Here is an 18,877-nt window from a genome sequence, read left to right as displayed (position 1 = left end):
CTGTATGTTATCTAGGATTCCTGTGCAGCCATGGGTGGCAGCCCTGACATCAGGTCTCCAGACCAATAAGCATAGGCAAATTACTAGAGTTTCCCCTGTTTTTTTCAAACGCTAATGAAGAGTATATGCTGATGCCATCACAGAGGCCCTCTCTTGTCCTGTGATTCCTAATGACAGGGAGCACATCTTTCTCCACTAGCATGATTGTCACATTCCTCATTTTTGTTACCGTTGCTTTGGTGAAACACATTAAGGTACTGCATAAAATGTATTGCTTTCCAAATTAATGCCTTAGTAGCACTACTTTTGCCTACTGTCTTAGTTAAATACATATCTTATTAAAGCATTTCTCTTTAATTTCACTGATTCTAGTAGAAAGCATTCATAAAACACGAGTAGTGTTTTTTTTTTTTTTTTTTCCCGGTACGGGCCTCTCACTGTTGTGGCCTCTCCCGTTGCGGAGCACAGGCTCCGGATGCGCAGGCTCAGCGGCCATGGCTCACGGGCCCAGCCGCTCCGCGGCATGTGAGATCTTCCCGGACCAGGGCACGAACCCGTGTCCCCTGCATCGGCAGGCGGACTCTTAGCCACTGCGCCACCAGGGAAGCCCAGCACTTTCTTTTTTATCAGTATTTCCACACAATATTGATTATCTAATTTTATCTTGTAGAGGTATTGCTAAAATCCCTGTCTTCCTCTCTGATTTCTACAGTCTTACTTTGGACACATTTCCCATCTAATCTATTTTACTGTAACAGCCTCCCACCTGATTATGTAATCATTAAACAAGAAACAAAATTGAATAGAACAGGAATGTAGCAATCTCAGTGTTCAGAAAGTGAAGCTTACAGAATATATACTTAGGGACAAATATTTTAGAATATTTAGAACGGTTAGAATGGTAACCTAAGTTTTCGTTTTGGTTAAATGCAGAAGATTCATTTATGGAAAGAAGCATCATCTACAGAACTGATGGAGTGCATTTCTCCTACCAGCTTCATGACTGCTGGCACTTTCCATGAACAGGTCCAGAGGATAATATAACCCATTCAATAAGCTGGCCCATTTATTCTAACAACACTATATTTACATTTGTCCCATTTGCACTTTATTTTACCCTCTGCATCAGCACATTTGCCCTGATTGCTTTCTAATTGGTATACATGTTCGTGCTTTAAAAACTTAAACCAAGAAACCTTTTTCAGGAGCTCTTTAAGTACTGAAGTGTAGGGGATCTAGTAGACTAATGGATCCATGTGTCACCTAGTATCATGTGTAATGCACTTCTGTAGCACAGAATTGCACTCTTGTACTTTGCTTATTCTGGAACTCAGATACAACTTACAAAGAAAACAAGTAGCGTGAATTTGTGCTTTGCTTCCTTCAGAGAAACACAGGCAGACGCACGTTCAGAGGTCCGCTGATAGTGATGTTTCCATGGCAACAAGCAGGCTGTGCTATCATAATATTTATACCCGTCTATTATGCTTTAGTTTATTTTAGGGTTTGGTGTTAAAATGACAAAATAACATATGCCTTTGTTTTCTTAAATATATATTAGGTTGATTTTTTTTCTGGGTTAAATATTTTTAAAGACCTCATAGAAATTAACAAGAAATCATTGTTACACACGTAGATTTTTGTTATTCCCTATTAGTTTTAAATTTTGTACATTTGTTTATAAAAGTTTTGAAATAGATGTACATGACACAGTAAGTGGCCAGTGTTAAAGTTAGGGAGAAACACACACATTTCTTTAAATTTCACAGTTATATTTTGGGGGAGATTTTTTTTTAGCTATTTTGCTTTGTAACTTTGTAACTTAAGCTTTAAGTTAATAATTCAGGAGCTCTGCAACAGAACAACAGACATCAGCTGTGCCCAAGGTAATGATCTAAGATATTATCAATCTTTCACCAACAGACAAATTAGTCTTTATGTGTTGTTAATGTAGGGGCATAAGAGAGTGAGAGGCTTTATTGAAATCATATGATAACATCTGTTTATATGCTTAACACATAATATGTGCCCAGGATGTAAAAATGAAGCAGAAGAAAGACTATACTTTTGTGAAGCTTACTTTCTAGCCAGGATGCGGCAGGGGGTGGGGGTACTAAATAAATAAACAATAAATACATTCTACAATATTGTATAATGACTTTGAAGAAACATGAAGCTACATAAGGTTATAGAGTGATGAGAAATAGGAGCATTTACACCTAAATATTTTGCTGTCGTTTACACTTTGAAAGCTCTATTTCGTTGATCATTACCTTTGATTGTTATATCAAACCCCAAGGGGATTCCTGGGTGGGTGTTATCCCTCCTTGTTGACAAAGAGGAAACCAAGGCACTGCATGGTTAAGAAACGAGTTGCCAAGTTTCAGAAGAGTAAAGACATCTTCTTTCGCTCAGCCTCGTTGGCACTTGTTGAATAATTTGAATGAACGATTGAAAGAATGAACATACCTTAAATATGACTTGCGAATTATCCATTTCAGTTTCCTAAGGTAGTATTTCTAAAGACTGAAAAGGAGTCGAAAGCTTAAACTGTAATTCAGATGTGACGGTCCTCCTTTTTCTCCAAGTTAGAAATCAGAGGATGTGTTATCTGCCTGGCTCTGACACTTAATTAGCAGCATGGCTTTGGGCAAAATCTAACCTCTCCTGGACTTGGTTTGCCCTTGTAAAAATTGGGAATAATTATATATGCATTGCCTGTCTCACAGATTATTGCTGAGAATCATATGAGATAAACTATGTCAATCTCAAGAGGTCTGTACACATGTAAGTCATTTTGATTCTTTAGAAAGTAATCTTCATTTAACTTGAGTTAGGTAAGTATTTTTTTCAGGCGGTCCATAACTAATCTTTGACGTGTGTCTCTCTCTTTCTCTTTTTGATGAAAATTGTCAGTATGAAGTGATCATAGAATTAAAATAAATCTCATTAGCTTCCTTCTCTGTAACAAAGGTGATCTTTGGATGCCAGACCATAGGTGTTCTTATCATCTGTGAGCCCTGCTATTAGTCTGTAACGTGCTGCTGAGGGAATCGTTCAAAGATAAACTATTTGTAAATAAGGGTAACGATTCAATATTTGATATTTTTTCTTGTAGTGTTGGAGGGTTATTGCATTATGCTAATTTATTTTTATTTTCCATTATTCTTACAATGGATAGAAGTAAGCATATAATGTAACACCATATATTCGTTGCTAAAATCACATGTGTCTTAATGGCAACTGTTCCATGAAATGTATGAACAGTCTCAGTGACTCAGCCAGTTTAGCAAATAACAGGAGCTTTTTTTAAAAAACTCACCTCAAGTGTTGAATTTCAACAAGTATTACTTAGCATCTATTCTACTAATTGCAGGGGGAAAACAATAGAAATTATGATGTTCCTGGGAAGAGAGACATGCCTGTTGAAAGCAAGAGGCTAAATATAGACAAACTGGAGTAACTGTTGAAGGCTTCAAATGAGAAAGGATACTTTCATCTGGGTTTGGATGACATAGGTCTGGATAGACGAGGATAGAAGGATATGTAGAGCTTATCCTTGCCCGGGGAGTGGAAGCAGCTTGCTAATACTTACTGAGCACCTAATACATTCCAAGGATTTTGCGTTTATTTTCTCACATAACCTCTCAGCATGTTTCTAACGCAGGTCATATTATCTGCACTTTTCAGAAGAATCTGCATATCAAAGATTCTGAGAAAATTGTGTAAAACCACAGAGCTTGTTTTAGTAGCAGAGACTCTAACGGAAATTTAACTTCAAATTCTTTGCTGAAGAAGCCACTAAGACATTTTAATCTAGGCTGTTAAAAAGCTTTTTTAAAACGTTTGAGAATATTATTAAGATAACTGCATTGAAGTGGCGTGATTTGTTCAGATATTCAGAATATTGTCATTTTATGTGATCTTTTTATTTCCAAATTGGCAAGTAGACGTTTCTAAGTGAAAAGACCAAGCACATCCTTGTATAACTAATCATTAGAATTCCTCTGTGACACACCCAATGATGGTTAGTTTCTGAAATACAACATTCTTAGATAGTCTTGAAAATAGTTCTCTATATTTGGTAACGTTTTATGTATGAATGCTGGCTTTTTCTATGGCCCTGTTAAAATCAAACTGACTTTTAAAATATGGTTTTCATGCAGATTTTCTGAATTATCTCAAACCTCTGGTATACTTGGAGATCTTAGTATCAAAGAGAAGGAAAATGATTTGTAGTATTGCCACATACATTTTTTAAATGTGGTTTTAAGTATAAAGCTAGCTTTTTTAAGATACATGAAGTATAAGAAGAAAAAGTTTTCAGAAAGTAAGATTTATAGTACTGTTCCGCTTACATTAAACTGTTCATGTTTTAAAATTCAGTATTACAGGTGAAATTAATATCCACAATCAACTGGGAAGAGTTTTTTTTTTTTTCCCCTAGATTTAATATACTGGAAGAGAAAACTGTCAATATCAGAAACATTATTCTTAATTTTTGTTGTTTGATTTAATAATCCAGCATTTACTTTTTCCCAAATACATAAGGGGCTTTTTTATTTGATATAGTCAGGACCAGTAGTTGGACCCTTAATTGAAAATCTCCTTAATAAATTAAAATAGGTAATCATTTAAAGAAAAGTTACCTTTTATTATAACAATTTTATTTTTGCTTCAAATATGAAACTATATATGTCTTCTGCTTTTTGTTTTTGTTTTTTAATGCCGTGCCAAGCACTCTTCGTTGATGGAAGGTAGGAATTCGTTGTGTTATTTGTATAAAACACACCTATTATGAATCTCCTGTGATTTCCAGCTATTGTTTTTCTTTGAATTTGAGTGATAATTTAAAAAATATTTCTTAAGTAATCTGGGTACAGAAATAGTCTAAAGATTTTTATTTTTTGTTTATAAGCTTTTATGGTATTTTGCATCATGTATTCTATCTATTTTAGCATCAACCTTGGGGAAGGGGTGAATTGCTTTCGTTGAGTTTTTCAGAAGTTTAAAATTTTTTTTATAAACAACAGTTCCCTTTTTTTCACACACTTATTCCCTCAACTTTTTAAGTATTTCACTAGTAATTTAATTTCATGTAAAAAGGGTGATTCAGTTCTGTTAATAAATACAGGCAGTTCAACTGATGGAAGCAGAAGGGCTTGCTAGAGAGCAGCTACTAGGCACAAGCCTTCTGTGTGCTCTTAACAGTGGACGGTATCTTTTCTAGAGGGGACGAATCATACTGCTTGAGTTGAAGCCATTTGTACTGGATAGGTGCTTTTTGAGGTCGGTGGAAGGCAAAAAGGAGATGGAGGTGGACTGAGCCCTCAGCCTTAGTCTTGTGAGACAGACTAATCTAAAACTCAGTTATCATGTAGTCCAGAATTATCGGAGAATTCTTCCTTCACAAAGCGTGAACATTTTTAACTAGACCTTGAAATGTAGATACTTAGCATAAGTTGAAAGGAGAATGATGGGGCATAAGTAAAGTTTTAGAAGCTGAAATACTCCAAATGACAAACCGAGCTCTTTTGTGGCAATACCTGGAACATAGGTACATATTTCACACATATATACATATATATGTACATATACTAATACATACATGTCAAGTGAATGACTGAATGTTAGGACAAGAAAATGGACTTCATCATCTAGGCAATGAGAAATTCATGTAAAATTTTGAGCAGGTATTGAAAACTGGATATGTGTTTTATGAAGAAAACTGAACTCAACTCTCTGGGCACAAGACAGATGGATTGGATGGGAGGGGAGAGATCGCAGGTGGGGAGACCAGCCCAAAGGTTGGATGGACTTATCACATAGTATAAAGATGAAAAGAGCTGGACTTGAAATCAGTTGAACTGGCTCCACCACTTACGGCATCACCTTTGTCAAAGTCTGTAATTGCTTTGAGCCACAGCTTTTTTGGAAAATGGAAAAATAATACCTTTAAATAGAGCGTTTGTGAAAATTAAATGAGATAAATTCCAGGAAATTCTATCACACAGCCTAGCAAATTCTTTCATCCATTAATTCCTTCATATATGAATTTAGTCAGTTTTGATAGAGCATATTCTTATGACGTTGGGGATGCAGAGTTTTGATAGACAAGCATACTGGAGCCATATGCTTAATACATGCCAGGTGAATTTGCATCATAAAATTTTTCCAGTAAAATTAAAACGGTGGTAGTGAGAAATTAGAAATGGGACGAAAGAGGCTGAACTTTGCAAAACAATTAACATGATAAAATTGAATGGATTAAACAAAAGTAGGAATGAGGAGTGACAAATTGGAGGTGGGAGTCTTAGAAAGTAACAACACAGTGATGGAAGTTGTAGGGTTTTGTAGGGACTGCTCTAAGCATAGGAAAATGAAATGTTGAATATGAGATGGATAGCCAAAATGTGTCTGGAAGGCATGCAGAAAATGCATGTTTTGAATCAACATTTTGATGAGCACATCTTTGGTATAGACACAATGGTAAAAGCTTCAGACATGGTGAGATCTATGAGAGGATGTAAAGAAAAATGATAGCTATTATTTTTTGAACACACCGTTTTAAGTAAATGATGTAGACTATCTTATTTCTTTCTCACAACACTAGCAGAGATAATTGCTATTATTATCCTCAGTTTACAGGTGATGAAACTGTGGATCAACAAGTGAAGTAATCTACCACAGGTCAAACACTTAAGTTTCAGGAAAGGGATTTGTAGATGGGTTTATCTGACTCCAGAGGACCGAGACTTAAATTCAATCCAAGTTAAAAAGTGGAAGGAAACAGAGAGATGGTCGTGGGGGGAAGGAGGATTTGTTTAAGAAAAGTGGAGCATGGGAGTTATTGGAAGATATATTTTGCTTTTTAGATGAAGTGATGTTTGCATGTTTGAAATCATAGATGAGATGAGAGAGACTGAAGTAAGGAGAGTTGTAAAACCAGAGTCTCAGAAGGAATAAGGGAACCTTGCACTTCTATAATTCTATTTATTTTTCAAAGGGCTTGCAGATCTACGATGCTAGAGAGCCTCTCTCAAAAAACTCTGTGAGGTTCAGAGGGCAGGTGTTGTCCCCAGTTTACAAATAAAAATCTGGGAAGCACAGATGATCAAGTGGTAACTCCCCAGTCTTGCAGGTCTGGATTATGGTGGAGCAAAGACAGGATCCCTGGTGGGCCCACTCCTGTTTTCTTTTCCTAAGTCTCATTGGTAGAAAGTTAAGAAATCTGCAACCCAGGCACAGAGGATTCAACTTCGGTGGGGGACCCACCATGGAGATTCCAAGGAAAATGATATGATGGATGCAAATGTATGTTTATGACCCACACAATGCTAACAAATATGTAATAGCCTAGAGATATAAAGATGAAAATGACAGTGTTCTAATCTTGGTGGACCCCCAGGATAGGAGAACAAAATGGAAAAATAGAAAAATATAGAAAATACAGAATTGGGAGCTTCCCTGGTGGCACAGTGGTTAAGAATCTGCCTGCCAATGAAGGGGACACGGGTTCGATCCCTGGTCTGGGAAGATCCCATATGCCGCGGAGTAACTAAGCCCCTGCGCCACAACTACTGAGCCTGCACTCTAGAGCCTGCGAGCCAAAACTACTGAGCTGGCACACCACAACTACTGAAGCCCGTGCGCCTAGAGCCCATGCTCTGCAACAAGAGAAGCCACCGCAATGAGAAGCCCGCGCACCGTGGCGAAGAGTAGCCCCTGCTTGCTGCAACTAGAGAAAGCCCGCGCGCAGCAACGAAGACCCAACGCAGCCTAAATAAATAAATAAATAAACAGAATTGAAAGGATTGAGGTAATTTCAAGAGTTTCAAGAAAGGGATGTGGATGAAGCTGGTTTTGAAGATGAATAAAAGTGCAACGTCAGTGAAGGAGTGGGAGAGCACAGTTGCGTGATTTTTGACAAGTATTTTGTGCTTGGGAAAATCCAAATAGTTTGTTATTGTTTCAGTGTATGTGGCCGAGAGTTGGGGTTGCTGGAGCAGTGGGGTGATGAGAAGCAGGGAAGGAGCTGAATTATGATATATTTGTGGGGAAAGGTCTTGTAAAGTATTCCTAGGTGCTTAGAGTTCACCCATGGTACCAGTATTTCAACTGTGTATAAAAAACAAAGACAGTTCCTGAAGATGTTAAGATCTTATTAAGTGCTTCCCTGTTCCCTAAGGAGGCTTAGAAAATACTGAATATGTAAGTCTGCCTGGAAACTTACAACACAAACCTGTTGTAAAACCTGTAAAAAGGCTGGGCTTTTAAGTATGAAATCTATTTGCAGTAGACATTTTTGGTATTCCCCAAATGTATTAAATCCCCTCTGCCCACCTCTGACTAATGTGCAGTGGGGGGTAGACAGTTCCATGAAAGTTCACAGTGAGAGCTCTGATGGGTAGGGGAAAATGATTGCCCCCAGGGAAAACCCTTCACTGGTAAGGTTGGGAGCCTGTATTCAAATACCCCTGACTCCCATCTTTCAAGCTGATGGTTCTAGAAGGCATTCTGTACACTTATCGGAGGTTCATGCAGAATCAATCCCTTATTGACTACAGTAGCAGCTTCAGTAATGTAACCAGCTGGTGGCTTTTCTTCCATCCCTCTTTTATTCACCCCACTCCTTCCCTCCTACTTTCCGAGATCATCTTCCATATACCGCAGATCACTCAAGTCCTTTCTTGGCTCTGCTTTTGGGGAAGGAAAACTAAGATACTATTGAACTTGTTGAGCAAGCCATTGTTTTTACATAAGGAACTAGTTTTGTTTTCCTAGGACACACCTATAGCCTGCCATGGTAGAATTTTCCCTTAGAAACTTTACTGGGTTTTTTTTTTGGCTGCGTTGGGTCTTCGTTGCTGTGCACGGGCTTACTGTAGTTGCGGCCAGCGGGGGCTACTCTTCGTTGCGGTGCGCGGGCTTCTCATCGCCGTGGCTTCTCTAGTTGAAAAGCACAGGCTCTAGGCGCATGGGCTTAGTTGTTCCATGGCACATGGGGTCTTCCCAGACCAGGACTTGAACCCATGTCCCCTGCATTAGCAAGCAGATTCTTCTTTTTTTTTTTTTAACATCTTTATTGGGGTATAATTGCTTTACAATGGTGTGTTAGTTTCTGCTGTAAAACAAAGTGAATCAGCTATACATATACATGCATCGCCATATCTCCTCCCTCTTGCGTCTCCCTCCCACCCTCCCTATCCCACCCCTCTAGGGGAGATCAACCTGCAAGTATGAAGTGTTTGAGCAGCCCATAGAAAACCTAGCCCAATAAATAAAATTAACAGACAGGTGTCAAGGTAGAGTATTTTATACACAAGGAATGGTCCATGTGAATATTCATAGGAAAAGCAGTCAAAGTAAGGAGTGTATTTCTCTCCTGGCTCTGCATACCTCCGTGTGATATCTTGGGAGATACTGTCTCCAGGGTGTGACCAGAACTTGGGATATCTTAGAGCAGCACAGCATAGGTGGTTACCAGAAGGGCAATCAAGGTGAGCCACTTGTGGCCTGTAGGTGGGGTGGAGGAAGAGGAAAGAAAGTAAAAAAATATGGAGAGCTGGATTTTATCTTTGTTTTTTAATTCGGATTTCCCCAGTTGTATATGTACTTATTTGTGTGTGTGTGTGTGTGTGTGTGTGTGTGTGCGCGCGCGCGCGCGTGTATTTAGTTCTCTATAATGGTATCATGTATAGTTTGTGTATCCACACTGTGGTCGAGATCCCTCACAGTGCCCTTTTATAACCACACCCATATCCCTGCCCCAACTTCCCTAAACACTGACAACCACTAATGCATCCTCTGTTTCTGAAATTCTGTAATTTTAAAAATATTATATAAATGGAGTCGTACAGCATGTAACCTTTCAGGATTGCTTTTTTCATTTAGCGTTATTCTCTGAAGATTCATCCAAGTGTGGGGTGTATCAATAGTCCATTGCTTTTTATTCCTGAGTAGTATTCCAGGAAATGTGTGCACTACTGTTTCTTTACCCATTCATCCATTGAAGGACATCTGGGTTGTCCCCAATTCAGGGCTATTATGAATAAAGCTGTACAAACTTTTCTGTACAGGTTTTCTTGTGAAAATATGTTTTAGTTTCCCTGGGATAAATGCCCAAGAGTGCGATTGCTGGATCATATGACAACTGTGTGTTTAGTTTTTGAAGAAACTATCAAACTGTTTCCAGAGTGGCTGTGAAATGCTGTACAGTCATACAGCCACCAACAATGTATGAGCGATTCTGTTTCTCCACATCCTTTATGGGGTTTAGTGTTGTCGCTGTAGTTCTGATAGGTGTTGCTAACCATTCTGATAGGTGTGCCGTGATACCTCATTGCAGTTTTAATTTCTATTTCCCTGATGACTAATGATGTTGAACATTTTTCACGTCCTTATTTGCCATCTCTATATCTTCTTCGGTGAAATGCCTGTTCATTGTTTTGCCCATTTTCTAAATGGATAGTTTCGTTTTTTACTATTGAGTTTTAAGAGGACTTATTCTGTATACTATTCCTTTACTGGATAAGCGATTTGAAAATATTTTCTCCTGTTGCCTGTCTTTTCATCCTTTTCCCATGCACTTTCACAAGGCAAAAGTTTTAAATGTTGTAAGGTCCAGTTTATTACTGTCAAGCCTAAAACCTTTTTGCTTAACCCTAGATCCCAAAGATGTGCTCCTATATTTTTCTCTAAAAGGTCTATATTTCTATATTTTTATGTTTTACATTTACATTCAAATCCATTTTGAATTAATTTTCATATATGAGTGAGGTTGAGGGCAAGGTTCATTCTTTTCCCTATGGTTGTCCAGTTGCTCCTGCACCATTTATTGAAAGGCTGTCCTTCTTCCACTGAATTGCTTTTGCACATATGTCAAAAATCAGCTCAGCATATTTGTGTGCATCTGTTTCTGGATTCTCTGTTTTATTCCATTGTTCTGTGTGTCTGTCCCTCTGCCGTTCCCACACTGTCTCGCTCATTGTAGCTACATAATAAGTCTTAATACTAGGTAGAGTGGTTCTTTCCACTTTATTCTTCTTAGTCAAGATTGTCTTAGTTATTCTAGGGCCTGTGCTTTTTCTATGTAAGTTTTAGCACAAGCCTGTCTACATCTACAAAAAATAGAAAAGTAAAACAACCAAAAACCTTGCTGGAATTTTGATAGGAATTACATTAAATCTGTCTATCAATTTGGGGACAGTTGAAACTATGCTGAATCTTCCAATCCATGAACACACTAGGTATCTTCACTTTATTTAGACTGATTCTTTTTTATCAGTATCTTGTAACTTGCAGCATATAGATCCTTTGTATGTTTTATTATCTGTATACCTAAGTACTGTATTTTCTTTGAAATGATTGTAAGCAATTTTGTGTCTTTAATTTTGATTTCTGCAGGTTTACTGTTACTCTCTAGAAATTGTATCCTGTGACCTATTTAAGTCACTTTGTAGTGGGAATTTTTTGGTTTGCTTTTTGTTTCTGTAGATGCCTTCCTATTTTCTGTTCAGACAATCGTATCATCTGCAAATAGGGGTCATTTTATTTCTTCCTTTAGAAACTGTGTGCTTCTTATTTTTTATTCTTTTATTATTGCAGCGGTCAGAACTTCTAATACGATGTTGGCTGCAAGTGGCTAGAATGAACATCCTTGTCGTATTCCTGATGTTGGCAGAAAACATTGTCTTTCACCATCAGATATGATGCTAGTAGATGCTCCTTATGAAGTTGGTTTCTTCTTAAAGTCTGGCTAATTAGAGGCTCACAAAATGTGAATAATGTCACATTTTGCAAGAATTAGGAGACAGGAAGAAAAATCTGAGAGGTTTCTACCAAATAATTTCTGGAATGATTTCTTATTTATTTTGACTCCTAAACAGGACTTGTTCTGATACAGTTCTTGTCAAGATTGGACCATATGCAGCCTTGACTTGGGTTTGGGTTGCATATATAATCTGCCAGGATATTTCAGTAATCTGAAACTTTTTGGATATTTTTACTACTTTGATCTCTATAGTCCCTAGGGTTAAAAAAAAAAAAAAAGCCGGGAAAACACTTCAGGCCACTACAGTTATTTTTGTTTGCTCTTCCTAATGCATGTTCTCCATGAACTGGCCACATCAGGTATCCAAAAATAATGTTCTTTGCCCTTATATACTGTAGAGATAGTATCACTGCAAATGTCTAGAGCAATGGACAAACGTGTGACAGTGTTAGTGTTTAGGCAAAAGAGGTTTTCACCTATGGAGGAGAAGAGACATTGTTAGTTTCCGTAGAACCTTTTTTTTATCCTTTTTGGTGTATTCTAGGTAAAATCAGTGATGAATATGTTTTATGATGTGAAGTTATATAACAGAAGAAAACAAGGAATTGGACAGAAAATCAGTAATATGATGCATACTTGGTTGTCAAAATATAATGATTTGAAATTATTTTTCCATGTATGGGCTACATTCTGATATGATGTACTCCTCCACTTAGTCTTTGGGAAACATTTGGATGGTCCAATTTTGCAGTTCCAGCTCAGTTACACTTCAAAAGCCTTAATGTTTTGATAATGCTGCGTTTGGTTATAGATTTAAGATGATATAATGCTATGTTGGATCACTTTTGTAGGGTAACGTCTGAATAAAATAAGTCCATAAACACTATTTTTTCTCCTTTTATCGTCACACATATGTGAGTTTTGCTGAATTGCTTTATTCCATGCTTAAAACCTAGCAATTTAATACTGTTTTTCAGTAACAATAAAATGAAACACATAGGCCTTCTAATTTCCCATTGATGTATTGATTTATGGTGCTCAGAAAATTCATACATGTCTACAGTTGGTAGTTTTATCAAGTTGAAGAAGATTATTTTGGTTTTCGCATTTTTCAAAGTTGAAATTTTTCAAGTTGTGTTTTAAAATACGTACACTGCCTTACTTTTCATAGTCACCACATAGGCAATTTATATCAACCCTTAAAAGCTATGAAATGAGTATATTCTTTCACAAATTGACAGTGTAATTGCTCTAATACAGAAAGTGACACCACAGCGTATATTAACTATGGAATGCACAGTACTTTTTTTTTAAGTCACAGTTTAGAGAAACAAATGTTTCTTCTTTTTTTCCCCGTAGGCTTAAGCTTTGTTCAAAATGAAGCCCATAGAATCTTCTCCGTGCTATAATTTAAGCTGGAGAATATGAATTGGAATTTGCTGTCCTGGATTATTATTGAAAGAAATTAAATGGTTTTTAAAAATAGCCACTGGTGATCAAAATAGTATTTGCCTTAATTGCTTTATTAAATACTTGAAAAAATTATTTGACCAATGATAAAAACAGTTTGTAGTTTTCTACAGCTACAGATAAAAAGGAATATGTGGGTTTAATTTACAGGATTAGTGGGTATGTATTTTTGTTTCTATTGCTGCATTTCTGGAAGCCTTAATAAAGAAATCAAAATCCTACTTTTCCTTCTCAAAGCAAATGTTAAATGTTTTCCTCCTGAGGTTCCTGAGACGGGATTTTTTATTATCCTAAAAAAGAGGAATGTCTCTGTGTGAACATTTTTAAATTTATGGTCCTTTCTGAAATTCTGTTTTGTTTTGTTTTCAAATCAGATCTGGAAAATTTTAAAACCAAAATGAGAAGTACAGTGTCAGTGCGTGAAGGACAGGGAGTTGTCCTGCTCTGTGGCCTCCCGCCACACTCTGGAGGTAACAAGTGCTCTGTTTTTGCTTTTATGTTTATTAAACAAGTTTTGGGGCGAGACCCACAGCATATGTACTGTTATTGCTTCCATAAATTACCCTGAGAAACTTGATAATCCAAGCATTGGATTCTGTCAGTTGAGTTGCAATATAAGAAACTCTACAAAAAACAGTCTATCCAGAGGAGATTATTAATATAATTTACTCATTTCAACAAGGAAGGTTCTAAAGGCAAGCAAGATCAAGTTAATTTCAGTTACCTAATGGCGCTGAACAATGCTTCATCCTTACACTATTATCATTTATTATTTAGTTGTAGACCGTGACGTACATTGGTGCCTTTGTGGTTTCTCTCTCTGTCTCTCTCTCCTGCCTTATGCGTACACGCCTACACATGCTTATTGATATATGTTGTTGCACCTCTTGATATATGTGTAATATATACTGAAAGTGAAATATGTGTGTGTGTTCACATCATTTTATTGGGGTGTTGGAACTGCAAATTTTATGCTGTATTTTGCTATAAATTGAAATATTGCTGGAAATTCACAAGGTTAACAAAATAGCTACCAAGAGTGAAAATTAACTTCTGCACATATGAAAATAATTTAAAGTACTGCTCCCCAGTAAAGAGCCTGAAGTGCTGGTTGTATTTTCCTCTCACGCTCACTATTACAAACTTGGTCACTTGCAGGAACAAAGAAGGCATTATTAATGTATGAATCATTGTTGTCAGAGAAGCAAACACATTCTGTTATGAGAGGATGAGAATTCCTGAGAGATAAATAGGTTAGAGAGAAGCTTTCTGACCAGAGATGAAACTGAGAAGTCTTCTTCCCATTATAATAAAGCTTATTCAAATGTCAGTATGCTGGACTTTATTTGTTCTGTGACATCCAAACCAAAGTCCTTTTTGCCCAGTGACTCGGCAGTTTTAATCACAAAATCCTCAGCCCAATAAAACAGACATTTCCCATCTTCAGTATTTGATCATTTGAAATGTCTGAGCCAGCTGCAGACTGCAGATTTGGGGCTTGATTAGCTGCCGTGCTTGCCCTCATGTTGGTGAGCATGGGTTTAAATTGGGCTCCCCAGTCTACTTCGGGAGTGTATATTTTGCTGAAATCATGAAGTTTCAGAGGACCTGTGACTTTGAAGGGAAGCATGGACTCTCTTGATTAGCAGTAAAAGTAACTGAGCTCAAACTGGCTTGAAGAAAATAGGGAGTTTGTACTGGCTCATATAACTGGGTTGAGCATGTGCTTTCTACTAGAGCTGTATGGTTGACACAGCGATGTACCACCCAGAATGACTCGCTGCCTCACTGTGGGCAGCGGGGTCAGCCAGTGGCCTCCAGGTCTCAGCTTCTTCCTCCTGATCTCCTTGGCTGCAGGAGCCACTTGCCCAGGGTCTCGCCCTTCCAGGGACTGCCTGCATCTGGTGACTGAACAAGGAGAGGATATCAGGGGTCATTTCTGCCCAACACTGGACAGTTCTAGTGGGGAGGGCTCAATCCAGAGCTTCCTTCCAGCATGACCAAGGCTTTCTGGGCCATCACAGTTTGACTTCTTTCTTATCTCAAATCCTACTTTTTCCTTCTTGGCTTTCACGGGTTTTGAGCTTTGGTCAAAATCTTTATCCCAGACTCTAATATTTGCTCCCTGAGAACCCGATCTACTGGACCCAATGGTTAAACCAATTTCATAAGCGGTTGGTCTTTCTTGCTGTTTCTTGGCTCTGCTTCCCTCCATGTTGATTCCATTGTCATGTAGACTCCCTGTGGTAGCACAGGTGGCTCCTGGCACCTCCAGGCCTTCTTGTCCTTAGTGCTAAGGATCCTAATGGACCAGACAGCTTGTTGCTCAGTGGCTCCTGATTTTCATTGGATCAGCCTTGCTCATGAGATTTTCCCCTCCAGCAGAGAACCAGAGTCAGCTCCATCTACTGGCAAGCACTGAGATGAGAAAGGCGTAGTTTCCAACAGAAAAGAAGGGTTTTTTTTTTTGTTGTTGTTGTTTTTTCGTTTTTTTGTTTTGTTTTGTTTTGTTTTTTGCGGTACGCGGGCCTCTCACTGTTGTGGCCTCTCCCGTTGCGGAGCACAGGCTCCGGACGCGCAGGCTCAGCGGCCATGGCTCACGGGCCCAGCCGCTCCGCGGCATGTGGGATCTTCCCGGACCGGGGCACGAACCCGTGTCCCCTGCATCGGCAGGCGGACTCTCAACCACTGCGCCACCACGGAAGCCCAAGAAGGGTTTTATTATAAGAAAAAAAAGGGAATGATGTTTTAGGTAGACACTAATAATGGTTAGAAGTACACCTAGTAAGCAAGTATCAAAATAACTAAAGTTTATTTATTTATTTATTTATTAATTTATTATTTTTTTTAAAGTTTATTTTTTAAAAGCAACATAAAATAGTAGCTGGGCGGTCTTGGCTATGATGTGTGTTGGAACTGTTGACCCAAATTAAAAGTCTAAGTGATCTTCTTTAAACATTTTTATGATTAGATGTACTTGCTGATAACAAAGGAGGGGATCTTTTAGTTGACTGGTCATGCACACAGTGAGGAAGTCTTAATAAGCGGTTGGATAAAACATGTTCCAAAAGATGAATCTTTTCCATTGTCATGACATCGGAGAACTGCTGGCCAGTCACAACTCTCCTAAGTAATGACATCCTCTAAGTAATGATTCCTGTCTGCCTTGGTGACTTCATATAGTGGTCTTTTCATTTTTAAAGCTCACAGTCTGGGGTGACTGTGAAAGTCAGTAGAATTGTTGGCAAAGAAGGAAAGAAATCTTCCCAGATGCGGTGCATTAGCTCTTAAGACCCCGCGGCATGCATGGGGGAGCGAACGACTGAACAAAAGTATATCTCCCTGCATGCTAGATTGTGTAGGAAAATGTTAGGGACCAGAGCGTCAGATTTAGATGCTGAGAACAGGATTGTCCTTGATCCAAGTCTACCTAATGCTGAGTCCGCCAAGTCACAATTTACATACCCTGGCCTGACTTCTTGGTTTGGGAGCTTCTTGAAGACAGAGCCTATGTCCAGGTTTGCTCTGCAACCAGGTGCCTGACACAAGGCTGGTTTATGACAAGCAGTCAGTAAATAACAGTTGAACAAATGAACACATTCATGAAATGAATAAAGGAATCCTCTTTAGATTGGGCCAGTTACAGATGCTTTCTGAGAATGCACTGCAAACTCTGTTTCTAGAGGTGGGAGCATTTAACAACTAATATGCGCTGGGTGCCAAGCAGACAGGTGCAGACACTGACAGATGACGGTGAACTCTGCCCACAGCAGCTGGTATCAGCTCCGCTTCATCCCCTTGTGGACTGAGGGACTTTTCATTCAGTGGAGGATGTGAGGCAGCCCAGAGCAGCTGAAGCTACGACTCCAGGATTTATCAGTACATGTGATATGGGGCACACATGGCCCCGCTGTGATCCATTGTGTCCTCTTTCCACAAAGTCCCGTGGTCTCTGCGGGACACGACCTTCCCTTCTCTGTCTTAACTGCTGTATTACTTTTACTCACTTCTACTTGGTCCCTTCTCAGTGGTCGGAAATTTTTAATTTTGTTGTTGTTTTCTGATTACTGAAGACATCATCGTATTTTATTATCTATCATATGCTCTAACAGAATCACAGCCTGACAGAGTAGACACAGGGGTGAAATAATAATAATAACGAATAATAATAGTAGCCTGTATTTATTGAGTGCTGCTTAGTTGCTAAGCAGGGTGCTGGCTCTTGGTGGAAATAAATCATCCGCTAGGAGATTCTTTGGATGAAAAGTATGGAGAGGAAGTGGATAAGTGACAAGGGGGATATGCAAAAAAAGAACCCAAATAGGAGTCCCGAAGTATGGAAACTGAATATATTATTCAAGCTCCCTTAAATAATTTGTCTATGCAGATAATTTATAAGCAAGTAGCAGCAACCTGGGGTTGCTTTGCTTAAGAGCAATCGCTATTTATATGACGCCATAGAAGGAAAAATTGTTTCCTGATGGGTGACAGAAATGTTTCCTGGGAGTCCCCATAACTCCTAAGCAATGCAGGTTACTGTCATCTGAGAGGGGTCTCATCTCCCACTCATTCTGTGACACTTTCTGCCACTTACTATTCATTGTCTTCTCTGCAGAATAATCCAACATCTCTCTAAGGTGAAAGGAATTAGTATCCTCTTGAAAATTAGTTGGAAAATCAGGAAGCGACATGCCAAAAATAAGGTACCAGCCATGGATTATCCGTGGGTTAGTTATCAATCTAATTACCAATAGTGTGAAAAGCTGGGAATTAGTGTCATTACCAGTCAGTTGCTGATATCACTACAAGATCGTTGAAATTCAAATGCACAAAAATATTATCCTAATATAAATAAGGATACAAGACTAGTTCATGGGCTTTTCATGATAAATACTAATTAGACAGGAATTCATAGGTTAATCAAGTTATTGCCTACATACATGTTAATAAAGACTTGGTTTTTGTCCAAGGATGCCTGATGAGATTTATTTTGAGTTAAAAATAGACCTGAGTATTTCCCAGTGTTTCATAAGCAAACAGCTTTGGTCTCTGAATCCAGCTTCCATCGTCTGTGCTCTGTGCATATTTCTTCTTACAATGACAGCCCTGGACACTGCCATCCTTTGGGATGTGAAAAGGAAGAGTGTGAGATGCTAAACAGCAGGTAGTGGAGGATGAAGCAACTTCATGCTAAAAATTGCTATGTAAATCCTGGTGTGACAGAGGTGACAGCTGTTAGCAACATAACCAGATGGCATGGGATTTACACCCTCTGTGTCAACATCTTTTTTTTTCTTTCCCTAGGACCAAAAAACAAAAGTCACCTCAGGTGGTTTAGATGGGGCAACTTGAAGAAAAATTTCCAAGTAAGAATGTTCTGGAAACACTTGTGCAGTTGCTAGACCTTGCTTCAAGGCGATGAGACATTACCTAGTGTTTTGGGATGTGATTTTGACCCAAAACAGTAGTTTCCCCAAATACCTTGATGTGTAACCTTAACACCACCTTGGCTTAGGCATTCATTTTTTCTTGAACTACACTCTACTATTCATGTTTGTAGTTTAGTCAAATTTAAAACAACAGCTTTTTACAAAACTTTGAAATAGGGAATACGTAATATGTTCATGGGCAGAA

The 18,877-nt window shown here is 38.5% G+C and overlaps 1 protein-coding gene across 1 annotated transcript in view; it reads left to right on the top strand.

Annotated features, from left to right (window-relative positions):
- Positions 1 to 18,877, top strand: part of CNTN3 (contactin 3) — a 243,292-nt gene that overhangs the window by 78,075 nt on the left and 146,340 nt on the right. Inside the window, exon 4 of the mRNA XM_022572541.2 lies at positions 13,618 to 13,713. Coding sequence (XP_022428249.2) covers positions 13,618 to 13,713 — 96 coding nt within the window. The remainder of the gene's footprint in view (positions 1 to 13,617; positions 13,714 to 18,877) is intronic.

This window comes from Delphinapterus leucas, chromosome 10 (assembly GCF_059928025.1).
Source record: "Delphinapterus leucas isolate spDelLeu-1000000601 "Yukka" chromosome 10, BTC_Dleu_Yukka2, whole genome shotgun sequence".
Taxonomy (NCBI): domain Eukaryota; kingdom Metazoa; phylum Chordata; class Mammalia; order Artiodactyla; family Monodontidae; genus Delphinapterus; species Delphinapterus leucas.
The sequence above is the reverse complement of the archived record's forward strand: the minus strand, read 5'-3'. Positions and strand labels throughout refer to the sequence as shown.